The sequence below is a fragment of the Bubalus kerabau genome, chromosome 4 (assembly GCF_029407905.1).
Source record: "Bubalus kerabau isolate K-KA32 ecotype Philippines breed swamp buffalo chromosome 4, PCC_UOA_SB_1v2, whole genome shotgun sequence".
Taxonomy (NCBI): Eukaryota; Metazoa; Chordata; class Mammalia; order Artiodactyla; family Bovidae; genus Bubalus; species Bubalus kerabau.
The window spans coordinates 89,444,029-89,465,575 of NC_073627.1; the positions used below are offsets into that span (position 1 = coordinate 89,444,029).

Genomic DNA, 21,547 nt, shown 5'->3' on the forward strand with positions numbered 1-21,547 from the left:
TAACTTTCCTTCCAAGGAGTAAGTGTCTTTTAATTTCATGGCTGCAGTCACCATCTGCAGTGATTTTGGAGCCCAAAAAAATAAAGTCTGACACTGTTTCCACTGTTTCCCCATCTTTTTGCCATGAAGTGATGGGACTGGATGCCATGATCTTCGTTTTCTGAATGTTGAGCTTTAAGCCAACATTTTCACTATCCACTTTTACTTTCATCAAGAGGCTTTTGAGTTCCTCTTCACTTTCTGCCATAAGGGTGGTGTCATCTGCATATCTGAGGTGATTGATATTTCTCCCAGCAATCTTGATTCCAGCTTGTGTTTCCTCCAGCCCAGCATTTCTCATGATGTACTCTGCATATAAGTTAAATAAACATGGTGACAATATACAGCCTTGACGTACTCCTTTTCCTATTTGGAACCAGTCTGTTGTTCCATGTCCAGTTCTACCTGTTGCTTCCTGACCTGCATACAAATTTCTCAAGAGGCAGCTTAGGTGGTCTGGTATTCCCATCTCTTTCAGAATTTCCCAGTTTATTGTGATCCACACAGTCAAAGGCTTTGGCATAGTCAATAAAGCAGAAATAGATGTTTTTCTGGAACTCTCTTGCTTTTTCCATGATCCAGCAGATGTTGGCAATATGATCTCTGGTTCCTCTTCCTTTTCTAAAACCAGCTTGAACATCAGGAAGTTCACAGTTCACATATTGCTGAAGCCTGGCTTGGAGAATTTTGAGCATTGCTTTACTAGCGTGTGAGATGAGTGCAATTGTGTGGTAGTTTGAGCATTCTTTGGCATTGCCTTTCTTTGGGATTGGAATGAAAACGGACCTTTTCCAGTCCTGTGGCCACTGCTGAGTTTTCCCAATTTGCTGGCATATTGAGTGCAGCACTTTCACAGCATCATCTTTCAGCATTTGGAATAGCTCAACTGGAATTCCATCACCTCCACTAGCTTTGTTCGTAGTGATGCTTTCTAAGGCCCGCTTGACTTCACATTCCAGGATGTCTGGCTCTAGGTCAGTGATCACACCATCGTGATTATCTGGGTCATGAAGATCTTTTTTGTACAGTTCTTCTGTGTATTCTTGCCATCTCTTCTTAATATCTTCTGCTTCTGTTAGGTCCATACCATTTCTGTCCTTTATCGAGCTTAGCACAATGAATAAAGTAAAAGCAATAATTATCAATGGGCAGCTGGGGCATGTCCTTAACAAAAGTTAGAACCAGTTCCACATTAGATACTCAACTTTCAAGAGAAGACCTCTCTGTGGCAACACTTTTGATCACTTCTACCATTTTTATAATATTATGTTGATTGGAGGGAGTTTGGAGAGGAATTTGGTTAATATCAGTTCATTGCTGCTTGTGGAATTGCAACTTCTTTAGCAATGGTAGATCAGCAGAGTGACATGAGTCTTTTTTTTTTTTTTAATTGAAATGTAGTTGATTCATAATGTTGTGTTAATTTCTGTTGTACAGCAGAGTTATTCGGTTACACATATACATACATTCTTTTTTGTATTCTTTTCTCTTATGGCTTATCACAGCATATTGAATATAGTTCCCTGTGCTATACTATACAGTAGGGTCTTGTTTATCTGTTCTACGTATACCAGTTTGCATTGCTGCTACTGCTACTGCTGCTAAGTCACTTCAGTCTTGTCTGACTCTGTGTGACCCCATAGACAGCAGCCCACCAGGCTCCCCTGTCCCTGGGATGCTCCAGGCAGGAACACCAGAGTGGGTTGCCATTTCCTTCTGCAATGCATGAAAGTGAAGTCGCTCAGTCATGTCCGACTCTTCACGACCCCATGGACTGCAGCCCACCAGGCTCCTCCATCCATGGGATTCTCCAGGCAAGAGTACTGGAGTGGGGTGCTATCGCCTTTTCCAAGTTTACATTGACTAACCCCAAAATCAAGAGTGGCATGAATCTTTAAGAAATTCAGTTCAACATTTATTGAGCACCTATTATTTGGTGCTCAAATAATAATGGTGGTGTTGCTGACCTTATGTTGCTTAGTCTAGTGAGGAGTCTGAGAGGTGAATGAATATTATCAGCCTGCCTCATAAGTGCAGCAGGAGAAGCTTGGAAGAAAAACAGGAAGACGTTCTGAAAGAGCTAAAATCTGGGCTGGATTTCGAAAGGAATAAGAGTTCCCAGTGATTTCTACTTAATTAATGCATATAATTTAAAAGTGAATATGAATCTCTCATTTTATTGTCACCTAAAAAAATTTGATGGCTTTCTAAAGATGGGTATACCCTCAATAACTTATGACATTTGGCATCTTATTACATAGATCTTAATAGATTCTTAGGGTTAGAGACTTGTGTTAATGATTCTGATTATAAAACAGTTGAATAAATAAACCAAACTACTTCCCCCAATTTGACTTTTTTTCTTATTAGAACTATAAGTTTGTTTGCACTGCTACTGATTTTCTGTCCTGTTTACTGTGAATAAAACATTTCTGTTGTTTGCTTCTAATTAAGAACTCAGGGTATTCAACAGACATTGTTCATTTTGATGAAAAATACTGCATTTAAAAATAATTGAGGTATGAGTTGGTAAACAGTTTCTTATAAAACCAGACTTCTATGGAATAGTAATACATAACAGATCATTTCCTTTAGAGGGTGGAAAAAAAGAAAACTAAGACCATCAACTATAAGATGTGCTCATTAACAGCTGTTTTCTATAATAGGAGCAATTTGCATGCAGAACAGAGAAAATGAATTATACCAAAGGGTGTATAGAGGAACAGCTATAACTTCTCTGGCATGTATAGCAGCCCACGGAATAAACTTCCTTCAAATGATATTGGCATGATTAAATCCCAAGCAACCTGGCCAGTGAAACTGCTGTTCTGAAAAGGGGCTCCGCAGCCTGGAAATGTCATGCTTTCTGGGTGGGGTGGGGTGGGGTGCCCATGCATTTAGTGGCATCCCGCCCCCACTCAACGTTCAGGGTATTTGATAATTCATGATAGATTGGCAGGTGGTCAGTGGATGATGGGCTGAAGCCACTCTGAGTCCTTTTGCTTTTTTCATTTTTTATTAGAGACACTTGTAAGGTCAGGTGAGATGCCTCATTCATCATTTACTTCTGATGTCAGTTTGGGGAAATTTTCCTAAAGTGGGCTACAGGAGATAGCCTAATGTTAAAATCCTGTCTTCAGTATAACTGTTTGTAATCGTATTCGTATCCATGGAATGTCTAACCAATTTTTAGGTACATCGTCCTCATCTTCTGCATTAAAAATGCCTTAGACTTGTATTTCCCCACATATGTAATCTTCTTGAGTCTTGACAGCTGTGCTTACAATGTACACATGGTGTTCTTTCTCTCTTTTAAAAATTATTTAACTCATGTTCCCTTTCTTTTATTTTACATTAAACTTTTACTTTATATTGGAGTATAGCCGATTAATAGTGTTTCAGGTGGACTGCCAAGGGACTCAGCCATTCATACACATGTATCCATTTTCCCCCAAACTCCCTTCCCATCCAGGCTGTCGCATAACATTAAGCAGTTCCCTGTGCTATACAGTAGGTCCTTGTTGGTTATCCACTTTAAATATAGCACTGTATACCTGTCCCTCCCTTTTAAAAGGAATGGAGCTGGAGCTGTCTAGAGAATTCTTAGTCCAGGGCCATGGAATTCAGTCTTCTAATCCAAATCCAGGGCTTTGTACTTGTTTTCTTTTTTCTGTTTTCATTGGAAAAAGTTACGTGACCATTGGGTATTGTACAGGTTAGAGCTCCTGCCTCGCTTCTGTCACATCTTGAGAACTTGTGTGTGCCAGGACCTGTGCTGGGTCTTCCACATACATCATCCTGTTTGACCCTTACATGGTCCAGATGAGGCACCTGAGGCTCAGACGACTGGTGTAACTTTGCAAAGGTGGCCTGGCTAATTCGAGATGGATCCCAGATTGGCATCCAGGTGTACCCGAGCCCTGGACACTCTTCATGTTCCTGAGCAAATGTTTCTGTCCTTAAGAAGTGAAAGGGAATTAGAGATGAGGTCCCTGAATATATGATAAAAAGGAAGTCTGTTAAGTGTCAAATCAGTACTTCAGACAGTTAATACTTCAGAAGGGTAAAGGGAGAAGAGATGATAGTACCTTGTGGGCTGGAAAGGTTTTATAAGGAAACTGGGATTGGAACTAGCAGAAGATAATAAGAGTAGAATCAAAGAATGAGAGACAGGAAGAGGACCGATCATAGGTGGGAAATACTGGGCCTGTTGGTGGTGAATCAGTGCAGTTGGATCCAGTATAAGAGGTTTGGTGGCTAACAAAAGGAGGAAGGTTGAAAAGGTCGATTGGAGCCCTGCAGACCTGGGTTATGTGCTATATGGTCCTGATGTACAACATGTACATTTCGACTTCTTTGTGATATTAACTACCAATATGCAGCCTTAGCTAGCATAGTTTCAGTTGGCTTGTGATTGATTTTGAATGAATGGAAATTTTAGTGGGGTGAATCATATTTAGCTCATAGGGCATATCTCATTTCCCAAGTCTAATAAGTCTTTCTTCATAAGAATACAAAAACCATATTGTTTCTTATATATACTTATGATATAAATAGATTTGAAGTGTTTATATGTATCACAATATTTCAGTAAATATTCTTTGGTGGAGGTAATGGAGAATAGTGAGTCTTAATGACATTGGGAGATACTGGGTTTGGGATTTTTCTAAGGAAGGAGGGTGGTCTTGCCACTTTTTGATATGAAAATTAGGATATCTCAGAGAACTGAGAGGTTTGGGGTAGAGTGATATACATCACAGACTAGACATAGATAGTATGTTTGTTAGGAAACTGATAGTTGATTTCAAGCTTTGGGTCACAAGGAGCTGTCCTCAGTTTCCCTAAAGCGTTAGGGCAGGGTTTAACAACTGAGGTCAAGTCATTCATGACCATGGGTGACACTGATGCTCTATCCCTTATCAAGACTTGGATAAATAATTAATGTATTTGATTTATAGATGGACGTGAGTCTCAGTGAACTCTGGGAGTTGGTGACGGACAGGGAGGCCTGGCGTGCTGCGATTCATGGGGTCACAAAGAGTCGGACATGACTGAGTGACTGATCTGATCTGATCTGATTATTATTGTAGATTCTAAACAAGAAATAATAACTCAGAGAGTTAGCTGGGGCTTGGCCAGGTGCCATGAAAATTTAGAACGATGTAGGTGGAAGAATGGGATTTATTTATTTATTTTTTCTTGTTTTTAAAGGAAAGAAGAATGTCTTTTTCTTTGCCTATAACTCTCATCTCACATATTCTTTTTTTTTTTTTTTTAATGTTTCAGTGTGCAAAGATCCACCTTACAAAGTAGAAGAATCTGGGTATGCTGGTTTCATTTTGCCAATTGAGGTTTATTTTAAAAACAAGGTATGTAATCTTTACTCATTAATCTTTCAATAGAAGATCCTTCATTAACCAAACAATGTTTAAAATAGTTTGATTTATAAGCACTTTGATCACCAGATGGTTTTGAAAAAAAGTCAAATTTGTCTTCTAGGAATTTTGGCTATTGTTGTCCTTAAATAAAGAGGAAGTGGCTAGAGAAAGATAATTTCAGTTCTGAGGAATCAGATTATGTGAAATTCATTAAATGTCTCTTTTAAGAGAAGAGTGATTATCAATTTGAAAAAGAAGATTAATATATGTTTGTAAAATAGAAAAGAGAAATTATGGCTTTTCAGTGAAATGATCTTTTTCTCATTTTCATACTTCTAGAATTTTGAGACTTTTGAAGAATTGTCTTTTATTTTTCTTTATTTGATCTTTATCTGATACACACACAGAACACACAAATATACAGTTATATCAGCTGCTGCTAAGTCGCTTCAGTCATGTCTGATTCTTAGCGACCCCATGGACTGCAGCCTACCAGGCTTCTCCATCCATGGGATTTTCCAGGTGAGAGTACTGGAGTGGGTTGTCATTGCCTTCTCCGGTTATATCAGGAAGTGGATATGATGAATTCTACTGGATTTTAAAAATTTCAGCAGTGCATATATGGCAAAACACACAGACTATATAATATTGGACAAATTGCTCAACCTCTATGGGGCTGACTGTCCTTATTTATAAAATGGGGATAGGATAAGAGTACCTACCTTGTAAAGTGGCTCAGGGGAATTGATCAAATAAAGCAATGTAGAGTATTTAGAATGATGCTTCATATGTAAGTAAGCACTTAGTAAATACTAGCTGTTATTTTTAATCACCCTGTTTCTTTCTTTCATTCCTTTCCTGATTACTAAGGTAATCATAGTTCCTAAAACCTGCCCCAAAGTGAGATAATTCACTTTAAAAAAAAAAAAAAAAAAAGAATTGAGCTGTTAGAATGTTGTGTCATCCGAGCTAGTGTTCCACAGTCTGGTGCTTGGACCAGCAGCATTGGCATCACCCAAGAGCTGGTTGGAAATGAGATTCTCAGGCTCTATCCCAGATCTGTTGAATCAGAATCTCTGGGATGGGGCCTGGAAATCTGCATCTTTATTGGCCTTCCAGGTAAACAAACACCAGTAAGTATGAGAACCCTGATAAGCCACTCCTGGAATACTGCCTCACCAACTTTTTCTTTTTCCTTTTAATTGAAGTATAGTTGATTGCAATATTGTGTTCCATTGGCCTTTTTTTTTTTTTTTAAGTCTTTGTTGTGTTTGCTACAATATTGCTTCTGTTTCATGGTTTGATTTTTTGACAGAGAGGCATGTGGGATCTTAACTCCCTGACCAGGGATCAAACTCGTATCCCCTGCATTGGAAGGTGAAGTTAACCACTGGACCACCATGAAAGTCCCTCCACCGACTTTTTCAATGTATAGAAGGTTCAGCCTTCGATTCAATAAAAGCCTCTTTGTGATTAAGAGATAATTTGCTTTTAAATAAGCTCTAATGAAACTATCCTTAAAAGTTGGAATGTGTAGAAAACAGGGGTAGATTTTATTTTCCATATTTTAAAATTTTTTTCAAAAGCCAGTTTCCTCATGTGCCACATTGCTGCTCCCTGATCCTCCTACACATGTTACCCTTTTAAATTGTTTTTCTTTATGTTTGTATTTTGGGAACATTATTTGGTGGTATTACACAGTATTACACATAATCTATTTCTGTGTAAATATTTGAGTATTTACTTTGTCCATGGCAGTTTGCTAAACCTTTTACATATGTTACTTTATTCAGCTGGTTTATAAGAACTTTTGAGAGGTTATTATTCCTGCTCTACAGGAGAGGAAACTGAGTCATGGAAAGATTTTTTTTTTTAACATGGCTTGTCCAAGGCCACACACAGTTGGAAAGTGTTAAAACCAGATTCTTAATCTAGGTCTTTCTCTCCATGGGCAATTCTCTTAACTCTGTTCCTTAGCATAAGTCACTCTTTGCCAGAATAATTACCTTCCTCAGTAGTAATACCGCTGAAATGTTCACATGTTTTTCATCACATCAGAATTTGGTGAGATGTGCTTATGTCTGTTCATATGACATGCTTTCACGCTGAGGTATGGATTTGTTTTTTTCTCATTTCAAGATTTCCCTTAAGAAATTAGTTTTTAGCTTTCTTTTTTTCCTTCATTAAAAAATTGAGATATAACTTACACATCATAAAATTCATCCTTTAAAAGTGTACAGCTCTGTGGGTTTTAATATATTGTACAAACATCACCAGTGTTTAATTCTAGGACATTTTCATCACCTCATAAGAAAACCCTGCCTCCATCAGCAACTGCTCCTCATTTCTTCCTCTCCCAACTCCTGGGATGAATCTGTTTCCTTTAAACCATTCATCTATTTCCTTTCTCTCTGTAATATCCTATTCTGGTCAGTTCCTATAAATGGAACCATACCATGTGTGGCCTTTTGTGTCTGGCTTCTTTCATTTAGTGTATTTTCATGGTTTATCCATGTTATGGGATGTACCGATACTTGCTCCTTTTTATAACTGAAGACTGTTCCATTGTATAATGTATCCCACTGTATATGCCACATTTTATTTATATTCATATTCATAATTTGATGGACGTTTGACTTGTTTCCATCTTTGCTGTATGAATACTGCTGCTATGAACATTCATATGCAAGTTTTTGGGTGGATATACGTTTTCAAGTCTCCTGGGCATATACCTAGGTGGAGTTGTTGGGTCGTGTGGTAACTCTGTGTTTAAATTAACTTTTTGAAGAACTGCCAAACTGTTTTCCAAAAATGACCGTACTATTTTACATTTCTACCGGCAGTGTATAAAAGGTACATTGAAAGCTTTAGTTTGAAAATAATGCTGCAATGAAGTATCTTGCCTCCTACTTTGTTCTTAACTTCTCTGGTGACTTTTACAAGCTCTCATTTCTTCAGAGAAATATATTTTCTGAACTGCCAAGTTCCCTTCTTTACAGAAATAATTGGAATCTCCTCATCCACCTGATTGAAAAAGAAAATAAATGCAGGATGAAGAGGCAGCAAGTAATGTGTGTAACACGTGGCCAACCTCAAATGCGGCCTTCTTGGTAATTTGGGGAGCAACTCTTGTGACTGAAAGACATACTATTTATTCACTTGTGAGGAAGTTTCAATTTCTTAAAATATGAAAGAAGAAAAATGCACTTGAGATGGAAAATAGTTATTCCTTGGGAGCCAGTGTGAAATAGACATGTTGGCTGACCACTGTTTAGTAGGTATTCTATTTAGTGTCCAGATTAGTTGATTTCTATTTTCTAGTTTTAGATTTTCTTTTAAGATTTTATACTTAATAATTGCCATTTCCCTTCCCCCGCCCCCAGGTGCACAATGAAAAGTATTTCAGTGTTTATAATATGAAAAAGTACATATATACATACATACATGTGCTCAGTCATGCCCAACTCTTTGCAACCCCATGGACTGTAGCCCACCAGGCTCCTCTTGTCATGGAATTTTCCCAGCAAGAATACTGGAGTGAGTTGACATTTCCTCCTCCAGGGGAATCTTCCTGACTCAGGAATGGAACCCACATCCCTTGGGTCTCCTGCATTGGCAGACGAATTCTTTACCACTGTGCCAGGATATACCTAATTGTAGAGATGGGTGTTAATTACTGATGGGTTAATAATGCACACACTGCTATCTAGCAATTAATGTAGCAAGATGAACATGTCTATAAAACAAAAATGATGACTTAAATGTTACAGAAGTCGTTGTATACAGTTACGATATCACTTATGTATGCAGCCATCTCTTATGTGTGAAGCCAAGAATAAATGAGGTTCCAGAGACACACATATGTAGTACAAGAGCCTGAGTGGAAAGGACAGCACAGGAACCAAAGGCATGGCTTACTGGGGGAAGAGGGATGGAAAGGCCTGTATTTATAAAACTTATTTCTTTAGAGAAAAAGGCAAACTAACATGGTGTAAGTGTTATCATCTGTTTAAACTCAGTGGAAAATGCATGGGTGTAGTATTTTAAGTACTTTTCTGTATGTTCTTAATTCTTTAATTAAAATGATTACTGTGTCATCTCTCTTAATTTATCTTAGACTATCTTAGAAACCAAAATTTTGCTGTCTTTTATTCTGGATCTCCAAGCTGGATATATTTCTTATTTCTCTTCCTACTGAAATGACCCATGGGTGAAAATTTAGTAGGTCTGGGCCATTTCTCCAGAATGTTCATTTCATTTCTTTTGAGTGTATATCACTGTATTTATCCCTGGAGTTTACTTAACTCTGTCTTGTAGAAAGAACATCCATTATAATAATGGTTTATTTAAAAAAAGTATTATTTCAAGTTTTCATAGGGGATGAGAGGAAGCAGCAAAAGACCTGCACTTGGTGTTAGAAGGGGCCTGCCACCGCATATTCAATATATATCATCCTGTCTTTGGTCCCATTTCCATCCTAGTACTTTTCCTGCTTACAATAAGCTTGTCTTCAGTTTTGCTCACTTATTTGAGAGGTCAGAGTCAAGAGGGGTGGTGGAGTGTCAGTGCTTGTTTTGCGTTCTTGTTTGTTTCTTCTCTTATTTTGTGGTTGTATGCAATGAAACAAGCCTATCTGTGAGAATCATGTGTGTTTCAGAAACTAAACCAACAGGCCCACTGAGACATAATTGACTGTAGCACTTCAGGTTTGAAAAGATCCCATGCTTCTCTCTTTCATTCTGTCCTCAGAAAAGTACATAAGTAAATGTCAAGGTCTGAAGCAGACTGAGAGGAATAATTTAATGTTGCCAAAACCAGATTTCCAACCTCTAGGAAATGTATCCGTTTTATATGGAGAATAAGTATATGCTTCCTTGTTTGAACTTTGAAGAAAAATCTTTTCTATGGAGCATAGATTGATGTTAGATTGATGTCAGCCCTCTGAGAAAGATATTCAGTTGGTCAGAACACACATTTATGGGTACTTTTATTTTTATTTATATTAAAATATTATATTTTATTTATATTATGGGTACTATAAAAAATTTTAAAAGAAAATTGCCCTTAGGATTCATGCAAAGATAGCCACTTTCTGTGTTCATTTAGCCTTAGTTTTACTGAAAAGTGATTTTTTTTTTCTTCTTTTTGCTCTTGGTTTTAAACTGATATGAACTGTAAAGTGATGTTACTACCTCACTCTTTTTCTTCTGGTAATTATTATATTCATCAGTCTATTTTTTTTTTTTTTCCTTTAAAAAGTGTGCAGGAGTATACTGCTAGTAAAAGTGAATGGAATAGAACTTAGGCGTTATTCCTTTCACTTCATTTGATCATTGTTAACTATTTGGTATGGCCTTTCCAGTTTTCTCCCCATGCATTTGCATAGATAAAAAAGTATGTCTGTGTAGAGCTTGGCAAGAGCATAATATATCACATTTTAATATTTTCCTGTGACTTGCCTTTAATTCCCCTAGTGATATGCCTTTCCAAGTTTTTGGAAATATCTGCATGGTATTCCATGGTAATGATATCATGCAGATTATCCACATTTTTTGTCTGTTATAAACAATGCTACCTCGAACATTGTATTTTATATCTATATCTACATTTATGTACCTTTGCACACATATTTGAGTATTTCTGTGGAGGAGATTCTTAGAAGCAGAATTACTGAGTTAAACATTGTATGCATTTAGTATGTTGATAGATATTGCTAGTGTGTCTTCTCAAAGGCTTTACCAATTTGCATTCCCAATTGTAAGATAGAAAATGGCCCTTCTTATTTTTCAAATGAATTCTATGGTTATAATGACTATTTTCAATTCAGAGAAAAGGCAGATAAGCTAAAAAAAATGATTATGATAATTACATTAGTAAAGGAATGCTCTAACAACGGTGTCTAATTCAGATGGGTTGGGAGGGTTTGGGAGACTTTTCACAGGCGTTCTTGCTTCAGTTAGGTCTTGAATGATGAGTCTGTCTGCTGGGAGGGGAAACATTTTTGACAATGGGGAAGACTATATGTGAAAGGCAAATTGACTGAGATAGTAGGAAACACTGGGGAACAGCAAGTGCTTCACCTTTGTGAAAGGACAGAGCATAGTAAGAGCACAAAGGGAATGCAGGAAAGGTATTAAAAGACTGTAATGGTTATTACCAGGAAGTGGGATTTTATCCTGTAGAAAATGATGAGCCATTAAAGGCTTTTATGTCAGTAGGAAGAAGTAATCTTACTTTTGTGTTAGAAAGATCACTCTCTTGTCATTGTGGGTGGTAGAAAGGGGTAAGTTTAAAAACAGAGGCAACCGGATGAGGAATGATCAAGGTGCAAGCTAAGGCAGTGGTTAGGGTGACTAGAGCGCTGGGGATAGATTTGAGAGCTCCTAAGGAGGAATACTGAATAGACCTCAGGAACAGTTTGACTGTGATGAGTAAGGGAGAAGGAAGTGTTAGGGATGATTTTTGGGTATGTTAGCCTTGGTTTCTGCTTGCCATCTATAGAGTATAGGGGAAAGGACACATGAAGATAACTTCAGTTTAGGATAATGCATGGCTTTGCTGCTGCTGCGGTTCATCCCAGTGGAGGTGTGGTTAGACTGGAACACGTGCAAATGGAGTCAGGTGCTGGGCTAGAGGTAAAGAGAGGGGAGTCATGGTCATATAGGAGGAACTAACTTCATGAAAGTGGGTGTTGTCTTCCTGGGGAACTTTGCGAAAAATTAAAGGGCATTTAAGAGTCAATGAAAAAGGAAACGCAGCAGCTTGTGATGAAAACTAAGAAGGAATGCCAGTAAGTGTGAGAAAAATGGCACCCTGAGAGAGAATGGCATTCTGATCAAGGAAAGAAGTAGCAAGTTTTCTGCCAGATGAGTAATAGAAGTGAGAGATAGTGAGTGAATGAGTAGAGACTATGATTTAGGTAAGTTTGAATGAAGAGGTAAGACCCATGAATATATAGAAGGTAATGCCTACATTCTGACAGTTTCAGTTGCTAAGATTTTTTAGTCAAAAGAACTGGGTTCAAATCACTTGGTTATATTATGTGTTAGTAATATAACAAACTCTTTTTCGAAAAAGAAAAACATTGTTTATTTGACCGTGTAGTTTTAGAAAATACTGTATTTAAAAAAACACACAAATTCCTCATGTTGCTGGTGGGATTTTAAAATGGTGCAGTCACCCTGGAGAACAGTAAGGTCGTTCCTAAAAAATGTGCAACATAGAGTTACCTTATTACCCAGAAACTGCACTCCTAGGTATATACTCAGGAGAAATTTAGCAGCATTGTTCATAATGGCCAGAAATGGAAACAACTCACATTTCTATTTACCAACAAATGGATAACCAAAACCAAGAATACCCATATGATGTGTTATTATTCAGCTGTAAAAAGGAACTGACAGATGCTACAACATGGATAAACCTCAAAAACATCATGCTGAGTATGAGAAGCCAGTCACAAAAGATCACAAAATATTGTGTACATATTTTATGTATGTTCATGTATTTATGCAAAATGTCTGGAATAAGCAACTCCATAGAAACAGAAATAGATTAGTGATGCCAGGGGATGCAGGATCTGGGGGACTGGGTAATGACTACCAAAGAGTTTGAGATATCTTTCTGGAGTGATGGAAATCTGAAATTAGAAGGTGGTAATAATTTCATAACTCTGTGAATGTACTAAAACCCAGTAAGTATTACACTCCTAATGGGTAAATTTTACGATATGTGAATTATTTCTCAATAAAGCTATTATTAAAAAAACATAAATAGCTGTTATTAAAAAAGTAAAATGGCGAAGCTAATGACAAATGGAAAAAATGTAACATTTCACAGAGATGGTTAATATCTATAATACACAAGGACTTATATATAAAGTAATAAATTCTAAGTGCTTTAATTTCCTCATCTGTGAAACAGAGCTGACAACTGACCCTAAGGAGAGCTATGAGAATTAAATGAGATCAATGTTAAAAAACATATTGTTGTTATTATTATGCTGAGTATTCATTTCCCTGTGGATGCCTGAGAATCAGGAAAGGTTTAGATGTTTAGCTAGCTAAAGTAATGGCTGGAGAGTAGAACCTTGAGTATCATGGAATTATAATTATTGTGTTCTCTTGGATATGGTGCTGTTTTGTCCTCCAGGAAAATGCCACATGTTCATTCATTTCCAAGGCATTATTGCATTTTTACGATGCACAGGGCACTAAGCTAGTTGTTGAGGGTACAATGATGACCCAGCCATTATTCCTACTTTCAAAGATCTTATGATCCAGCAGGGTAAAGGGAGATAGTAAGAAGAGAGTTATTCTAAGACGTGGCAAGGATAAGAGAGAGAGGCACACAGAACAGAGGGGAGGTGGTTAGGATCGGAGTTCAGGGAAGCCTTCCCAGTAAAACCTGAAGAGAGAGAGATGAGTAGAAGTTACCCATGTAAAGCAGAAGGTGGAGAAATGGAGGTAGGTAATGACCATAGTAATGTAAAGCAAGAGTGAAACCCAGAGTTAACTGAGAACAAGTAAAATCTGGGAGCAACCAACCACAGCATGTGGCTAGACCATCAGATGGGTGGAAAGGCTATGGTGAGACTCGGAACCAAGAGTAGATGTTGAAAATCCTAAGTGGCATGTGCTGCTGCTGCTAGGTCACTTCAGTCGTGTCCGACTCTGTGCGACCCCATAGACGGCAGCCCACCAGGTTCCCCCGTCCCTGGGATTCTCCAGGCAAGAATAGTGGAGTGGGTTGCCTTTTCCTTCTCCAATGCATGAAAGTGAAAAGTGAAAGTGAAGTCGCTCAGTCGTGTCCAACTCTTAGTGACCTCATGGACTGCGGCCTACCAGGCTCCTCTGTCCATGGGACTTTCCAGGCAAGAGTACTGGAGTGGGGTGCCATTGCCTTCTCCTAAGTGGCGTATAGGTGAGCTCAGATTGTTATTCTGATGGCATTGGGAACTTGTGAAATTTTAATCAAGGAGCAAAAATGGCTAGGTTTTTGTTTCATATGGATAATTTGGAGGCCTGAATGAAGAAGGAATTGATAATCTATCCTGAAGTGGGAAGAACTATTAGAAGAAGGATTTTATAGTAGTTTGGGCAATGTGTAAGAGCATGCCAGTTATGGGTTAGAGGGCTTCTTCAGGAAATATTTTAAAAGAGAAAATGGCAGCTCTTGATGATGGGTGTAGGGTGGTAGAGTCAGGGGAGGAAGAGTGGCTTCAGGGGTGTCTTAGGGTTCCAGCTGAGTGACTGTGTTAGTGGTGTTATACCTCTTGAGAGATTGCAAGAAAGATGATGAATTTATTCTTTTCAGTTTTCCTCAAAGAAAAACTAATTTTTCAGGTGTTTCCATTTTGCTTTGTAGATAGTTCCATGATGATTTTTTCCCCCCGGTACTTCTTTGACACTGTAGCTGTTAGACCTCTGGGTCTTTTCTGATCCTTATCAGAAGTAAACTTTTGCTTTAAATCTCTATTTATGCCTAACTCTCTGTCTTCTTCTTTTTTTTTTTTTTTCCCCAACATTTAGGAAGAACCTAAGAAAGTTCGCTTTGATTATGACTTATTCCTGCATCTTGAAGGCCATCCACCAGTGAATCACCTCCGCTGTGAAAAACTGACTTTCAACAATCCCACAGAGGAGTTCAGAAGAAAGTTGCTGAAGGCAGGAGGGGTAAGTGTTACCATCTTCTTGTAAAAAGCCTTCCCATAAAAAGCTAGCTCCTAGTGTGTCAAGGGAGAAGGCAATGGCACCCCACTCCAGTACTCTTGCCTAGAAAATCCCGTGGCGGAGGAACCTGGTAGGCTGCAGTCCATGGGGTCGCTAAGAGTCGGACACGACTGAGCGACTTCACTTTCACTTTTGGCTTTCATGCACTGGAGAAGGAAATGGCAACCCACTCCAGTGTTCTTGCCTGGAGAATCCCAGGGATGGGGGAGCCTGGTGGGCTGCCGTCTCTGGGGTCGCACAGAGTCGGACACGACTGAAGCGACTTAGCAGCAGCAGCAGCAGTGTGTCAAGAAGTACGATAGTGTTTTGAGAGAGGTAAAAGAAATGAAGCACCTTAATGACCTCACTGTGTACTCATGGTTTGAAAAGAAGAGGTAAGCAAACAATATTTTAAGTAGGTATGAGTCTGAAATTACATTATTGGTTAGAACAGCCTTATAGTCTTATTTGGGCTTCCCTGCTTGCTCGGTGATAAAGAATCCGCCTGCAATGCAGGAGACAACGCAAGAGACTCTGGTTTGGTCTCTGGGTCAGAAAGATCCCCTGGAGGAGAGCGTGGCAATCCACTCTAGTATTCTTGCCTGGAGAATCCCATGGACAGAGGAGTCTGGTGGGCTACAGTCCATAGGGTCACAACGAGTCAGACACTGTTGAAGTGAATTAGCATGCACGTGTAGTCTACACAGTTCAGATTTATTGTGACAGCAATCCAAACCCAAACTATTTTCAGTTAAGAACAGTGCCTTAATTTTATTTTGGTGTATTGAAAGTTACATTAAAAACTATATTGTCCAAATTTTAAGGTCAAAATTAATAGAAAAGATGTACTCATTCAAATTACGTATTTTTCATTTAAAAGCAGATTTTTGTTTGTTTGAATTGTGTGTAGGTAATAGATGGATTTTTCTTTTTAAGATAATGATAATTAGCATGGTAAGTTTTTGCCCATGTGAATTGGCTAGGATAGGGAAAGACTTTTAAGTGGAATTTCTCATAAACATGGAATGTTTGCTTGCAGCGAAGTCAGCTGCACAGACAAACATTATTGATGGGTCGAAATCTACTTAACATTGAGTGCTACTGGGACCATCAGCTTCTACTTTAGCTGAACTCCTTGTGTCATATTATGTAGGCAGTTCAGATCCCGTAACATTTTGCAGTGTGTTGTTTTCTTTTTTTATTATATATATTTCCCCCCTTTTTTTTCCCAGTGCATTCTTTAGGATTTCCTTCCTTTAGTTTTACTGAAATGTTTTTGAAGTTTTGCATTCATGAGCTTATTATATGAAGGGTATTGTAGATGGTAACTTCTTAAGATGTCTCCTTTCACTGATAAACTCTACCTGAGAGCTTTGTAGGAAAGAATTGGATTTTATACAGGGCAACATTCATCTGAAGTTTTACAAGAACTGCTACCACATTTCATTCCACACTGCATTGCGTGTCAATAGATTATGGGTTAAATAGATATTGATGGGCCAGCTTTGGAAATGAATGACCATTTATAGTACTTCAAGGGGAAATGTATCTTGGTAAAGAAATGGGCTTTTGTCATACAACTTATTTTAAAGTTAGGGATTTATTATATATTTATTCAGGAATGTTTTTTAAACAAACCCTATTTGATTCTTTTTAGTTATCTAGAGCACAGTGTTGATGCTACTTATCTGTGACTATGCCCTTAAAAATGAGCCTGTCCATTTTAAATCCTAATCATTCCCATTATTTTTCTTTTTAAGAGGGTGGCATTTTACGCCTCTGGTTATTCCTCTCGGGTATGTAGTTAGGTAGGTAATTGGAGCATGTGAATTATGGAGCTTGAGTACATCAGGCTTCTGATAAGGGTCGTCGGAAAAAGTAAATATGACACAAGAACTTTTTAAAACATCCACTTAGTCCTGGAGTACTCAAGGGTTGTTTGTGAGCTGGAGAAGAGGTTACAGGTCAGTGATAATGCAGCAGAGTGCAGCACTGCGCCCTGATAAGGTCTCTCGTTGATTTCTGTCTTTCTCTCCACTGAGCTTTTATCTCAGAATTATCCTCCTTGACTTCTAACTTCCCTTCTTTGTATTTCTTTAAGTGCTATTCGAAGCCTGCCTGTTTTCCCCCATTAGATTTACATTGTGTCTTGACAACTCTAAAATGTGAAGTACTCAAGCACACCCATTATTTGACATAAGTTCTTTAAGTGACTGACTTGAGTAAATTTTGTAGTAAAATTAACATTTAAAAATTCATTTGAAATACTAGTAATCTCATAGATTCTGTCCATTTCACATGGGAGGGTTAAAATAGTTTTTGATGGAAATGAGAGAATCTGAACTATTAAACTGTCTTACTGAGATTGTTGTATACCTAATATTTTGTTCACCTGACATTTTAATTTTTATCATTGTTGTTGTTCAGTTGCTAAGTAGCGTCCAACTCTTTACTATTAATGCATACTGTCATGGTGTCAGCTATTTTATAAGCCGTTTTGATTTGACTGGAGATCTTTTTCTCCAGCTTCATGGAGTATAACTTAAGGTTATAGCATGTTGATTTGATACACTTGTGTATTGCAGAATCATTATCACCATGCATTAGCTAACACCTGCATCACATCAGGTAATTACCATTTCTCTATCATTTGACTTTTAGCAAATTTCACATATATAATTTAGTTAGTAACTATAACCATCATGCTGCACATCAGATCCCTAGAACTTATTCATCTTATAACTAGAAGTGTGTGCTCTTTGATCCATACCTTCCCTTCTCTCGCACCTCCCCTCTCCCACCCCTGGGTAAGTACCATTCTGGCCTCTGTTTTTATGAGTTTAACTTTTTTCAGATTGTACGTATAAGCGATATCATACATTTTGTCTGACTCATTTCACTTAGCCTAATATTCTCAAGGTTCATCCATGTTGTTGTAAATGGGAGGATGTCCTTCCTTCTCATGGCTGAATAATATTCTGTTATGTACGCATGTGCACATGCACAAATCTCCACATTGTCTTTATCCATTCATCTGTTGATGGACACTTTGGTTATTTTCATATCTTTAGTTCAGTTCAGTTCAGTCGCTCAGTCATGTCCGACTCTTTGAGACCCCATGATTTGCAGCACGCCAGGCCTCCCTGTCCATCACCAACTCCCGGAGTTCACTCAAACTCACGTCCATTGAGTTGGTGATGCCATCCAGCCATCTCATCCTCTGTCGTCCCCTTCTCCTCCTGACCCCAATCCCTCCCAGCATCAGAGTCTTTTCCAATGAGTCAACTCTTTGTATGAGGTGGCCAAAGTACTGGAGTTTCAGCTTTAGCATCATTTCATATCTTAGCTATTGTGAAAAATGCTACAGTGAACACAGGAGGACAGATATATTATATCTTCAGTATCCTGTTTTAATGTCCTTTGGGTATATACCCAGAAGTGTGATTGTTGGCTCATATGTAGTTCTATTTTTAATTTATTGAGGAAGGTTCATATTATTTTCCATGGCGACTGCACTGTAGGATTTACAGTCTTGACAATAGCACACAAGGGTTCCCTTTTCTCCACATTCTTGTCAACACTTACCATCTCTTGTCTTCTTGGTGATAGCCATTGTTACTGGTATAAGGTAATAGCTTATTTTGATTTGAATTTTTCTGATGATTAGTGATGTCAAGTAACTTTTCATGCACCTGTTGGCCATATGTATATTTTCTTTGGAAAAACATCTATTTGGATTCTCTGACATTTAAAAATCATACTGTTTGAATTTTTTTTTTTTTTTGGCCATTGAGTTGTATGAGTTCTTTATATATTTTGGATATTAATCTCATCAGATATATGATTTGCAAGTATTTTCTCCCATTTCTTTTCATTTTTTTGATGGTTTCCTTTGCTGGGCAGAAGCTTTTTAGTTTGATGTAGTTCCACTTGTTTGTTTTTGCTTTTGTTGCTTTTGCTTTAGAAAATCTTATGCTCATGACTGTTTCTTTGTATAAACATTTTTGTTAACTGGAGCCTGGGGTGAAAGGGGGTGCTGTTTTTCCTCATATTTAAATATTGCATATGTACCATGGAGGTATATATTGTTTTTAAAGGAAAAAAATCGATCCCTTCTTCATATGTACTATGTGAAATCATGTATAGCTTGAGGCACGAGTAGAGTAAACTTATCATTTGGCTGTAGTTCCTTCTTTTCACTTTTTTCTTTGAAAACAAAAGTACATAGCACTATTAAAAGGAGAACTTGGCTTTTCAAGGGATCAGAAAGGTTGTTTTTAGAGCTGGCAACATCTTAGAAAATGATTTTCAGCTTTCAGAAGAAAATGATTCCAAAGAACATTTTGCCAGAAGAATCTTGAAAAATGGCAGATTTTCATAATCTATAAACCTGTAAGCTATATGACAACTTTTTTTGGGGAGGGGGTCAGTGAGATTTTCTTCTTTTTACTCTTTTTTTTTTTTTTTCTTAAAAAAAAGTTGTAATTCTTTTCTAAATAGTGTCAAAGAAATCTTGGTGTGCTTCCCCCTTGGAAGAAGCTTACACTGTCTGTGTTCTTCTCTTGAATAGCTATCTAAAATTAAGGAATCATTGCTTTCAAAGAAAAGAGACAAAAATTTGTGGAAAGGATATCTTTGGATTTAAGCATCATTTTCAGAGAATACAGAAATACAAAATGATTGTATTTACATGCAGGTATTTTTCTTTAAATGAGAGATGTCATTGGAGCTTATAGGGAAATTGTAGATTTGGTTTACGAGCTAGCCTCTCTGGGGCCTGTGTAAGAAAAAGACAGAAGATAGGGGTTAGAGCGGGGCTTCCCTTATGGCTCAGTTGGTAAAGAATTTGTCAGCAATGCAGGAGATACAGGTTTGATCCCTGGATCGGGAAGGTCCCCCAGAGAAGGAAATGGCAACCTATTCCAGTATACTTGCCTGGGAAATGCCATGGACAGAGGAGCCTGGCAGGCTACAGTCCATGGGGCTGCAAGAGTCAGACACAACTTAGTAACTAAACCAGGCCAGAGGTTAAAAATGGAAAATAATAATCTAAGAACTTCTGAAAGGAGATTGCCTTCATTTTGAGATCTTATTTTCTTCTTTCGTTGGTAGGAGAGGTAGAGCACAGTGAACTATAAACTTCTGAGGGCCAGACTTGATGTCATCTATTTATACTTGAGTTATAAGCAAAAGGATCAAATGTACCCCATTGGGAAGCAACTCTCACTTTCACCGAGATACTTTTTTTTTTCCATGAACTGATGAATCCATGTGGAAGGATTTTCAAATATGCTCTTTACAATGTCAGGATTTTTTTTTTTAAGGAGTTACGATCACGATAGATGGGTTTCTCTCTGTTTACTTAATCACCTTCTTAATAGCTGGAATTCAGTCACACTGAAAAATGCAGAAGGATTTGACATCCATCACTTTTGATTGAGAGAGGATGAGTTTTTATGTGGGTGTTGGCAAAGCAATGGTACAATGTTTGTCATATAACTGAAACTTGTCATTTTATTAATTTATCTCTCAATTTTCTTTTGGGAGGGAGTATGAGACAATTGGAGACATTTTGAAATCAGGCAGATTTAAATTAAAACCTCATCTCTGTCATCTTTTAACTGAATGACCCTTGGAAAATTATTACATGTTTTTGAATCTCAGTTCATCATCTGTATAGTGGTCAAGACAGTGTTGCCTTCATTGAGAATGGGTAACCATGTTGTGTGGCTCAATAGTAGATTACCAGTCCCTGGATTCCTTTTCATTTGATTGCTGGCCTAGAAAACTAGAGCTTTATCCATTTTTATATCAAGCACTTAAAGGTACAGTGGAAAAAGTTCGTTATTTAGTGTAAGCTACCGTAGCTTTATTCACAAGAATATGTGTTTTATCACCAGCAAGTGTGACCAACCCTTTGGGTTTAAAGGGAATTAGCCCATTGTATTTTTCTTCAAGGAATTTGCATTCTGGCTGTTTGTATTTTGCTTGTATAAATTGAAACAGAGGTCTGTTGGCAATATCATTTTTTAAGATGTCCATTTTCATTGGAAAAATGATCGATTCTTACCATTGTTCTTAATTCTAAATTTCCAGAAGATTAAAAGTTTCTCAAAACCCTTAGATTTCCTAAGTAGTGTGTTCAGCGAGTATGTATGTACATCTTGTGCTTCTGTGAAGAAGGCACAAAAGGGACAATCATCTTTAGAGAGTTGAGTTTGTTTTACAGCTGCTCCCTTTTTTTTTGGCCTAGAAATCAAGTGGTCTGCTTTGGTTCTGTTGTTTTTTATGGGATGGTGGTAGGGTGTTGGTGGGCTTTTTTTCCCCCTTTCTTTCTTTCCTCAATTAAACAGAGCAAGGTCTAAACATGTTGTTCAGTCTATTTCTGAATCGCTGGCAAGCAGTTAATTCTGAGGACTG

The 21,547-nt window shown here is 37.8% G+C and overlaps 1 protein-coding gene across 4 annotated transcripts in view; it reads left to right on the plus strand.

Moving 5' to 3' along the window:
- MLLT3 (MLLT3 super elongation complex subunit) overlaps nt 1-21,547 on the plus strand; it is a 324,734-nt gene that overhangs the window by 184,013 nt on the left and 119,174 nt on the right. For all 4 annotated transcript variants that reach the window (XM_055577941.1, XM_055577939.1, XM_055577940.1 and 1 more), the window contains 2 exons: nt 5,326-5,408; nt 14,948-15,091. In XM_055577941.1, the coding sequence (XP_055433916.1) occupies nt 5,326-5,408; nt 14,948-15,091 (227 nt within the window). The remainder of the gene's footprint in view (nt 1-5,325; nt 5,409-14,947; nt 15,092-21,547) is intronic.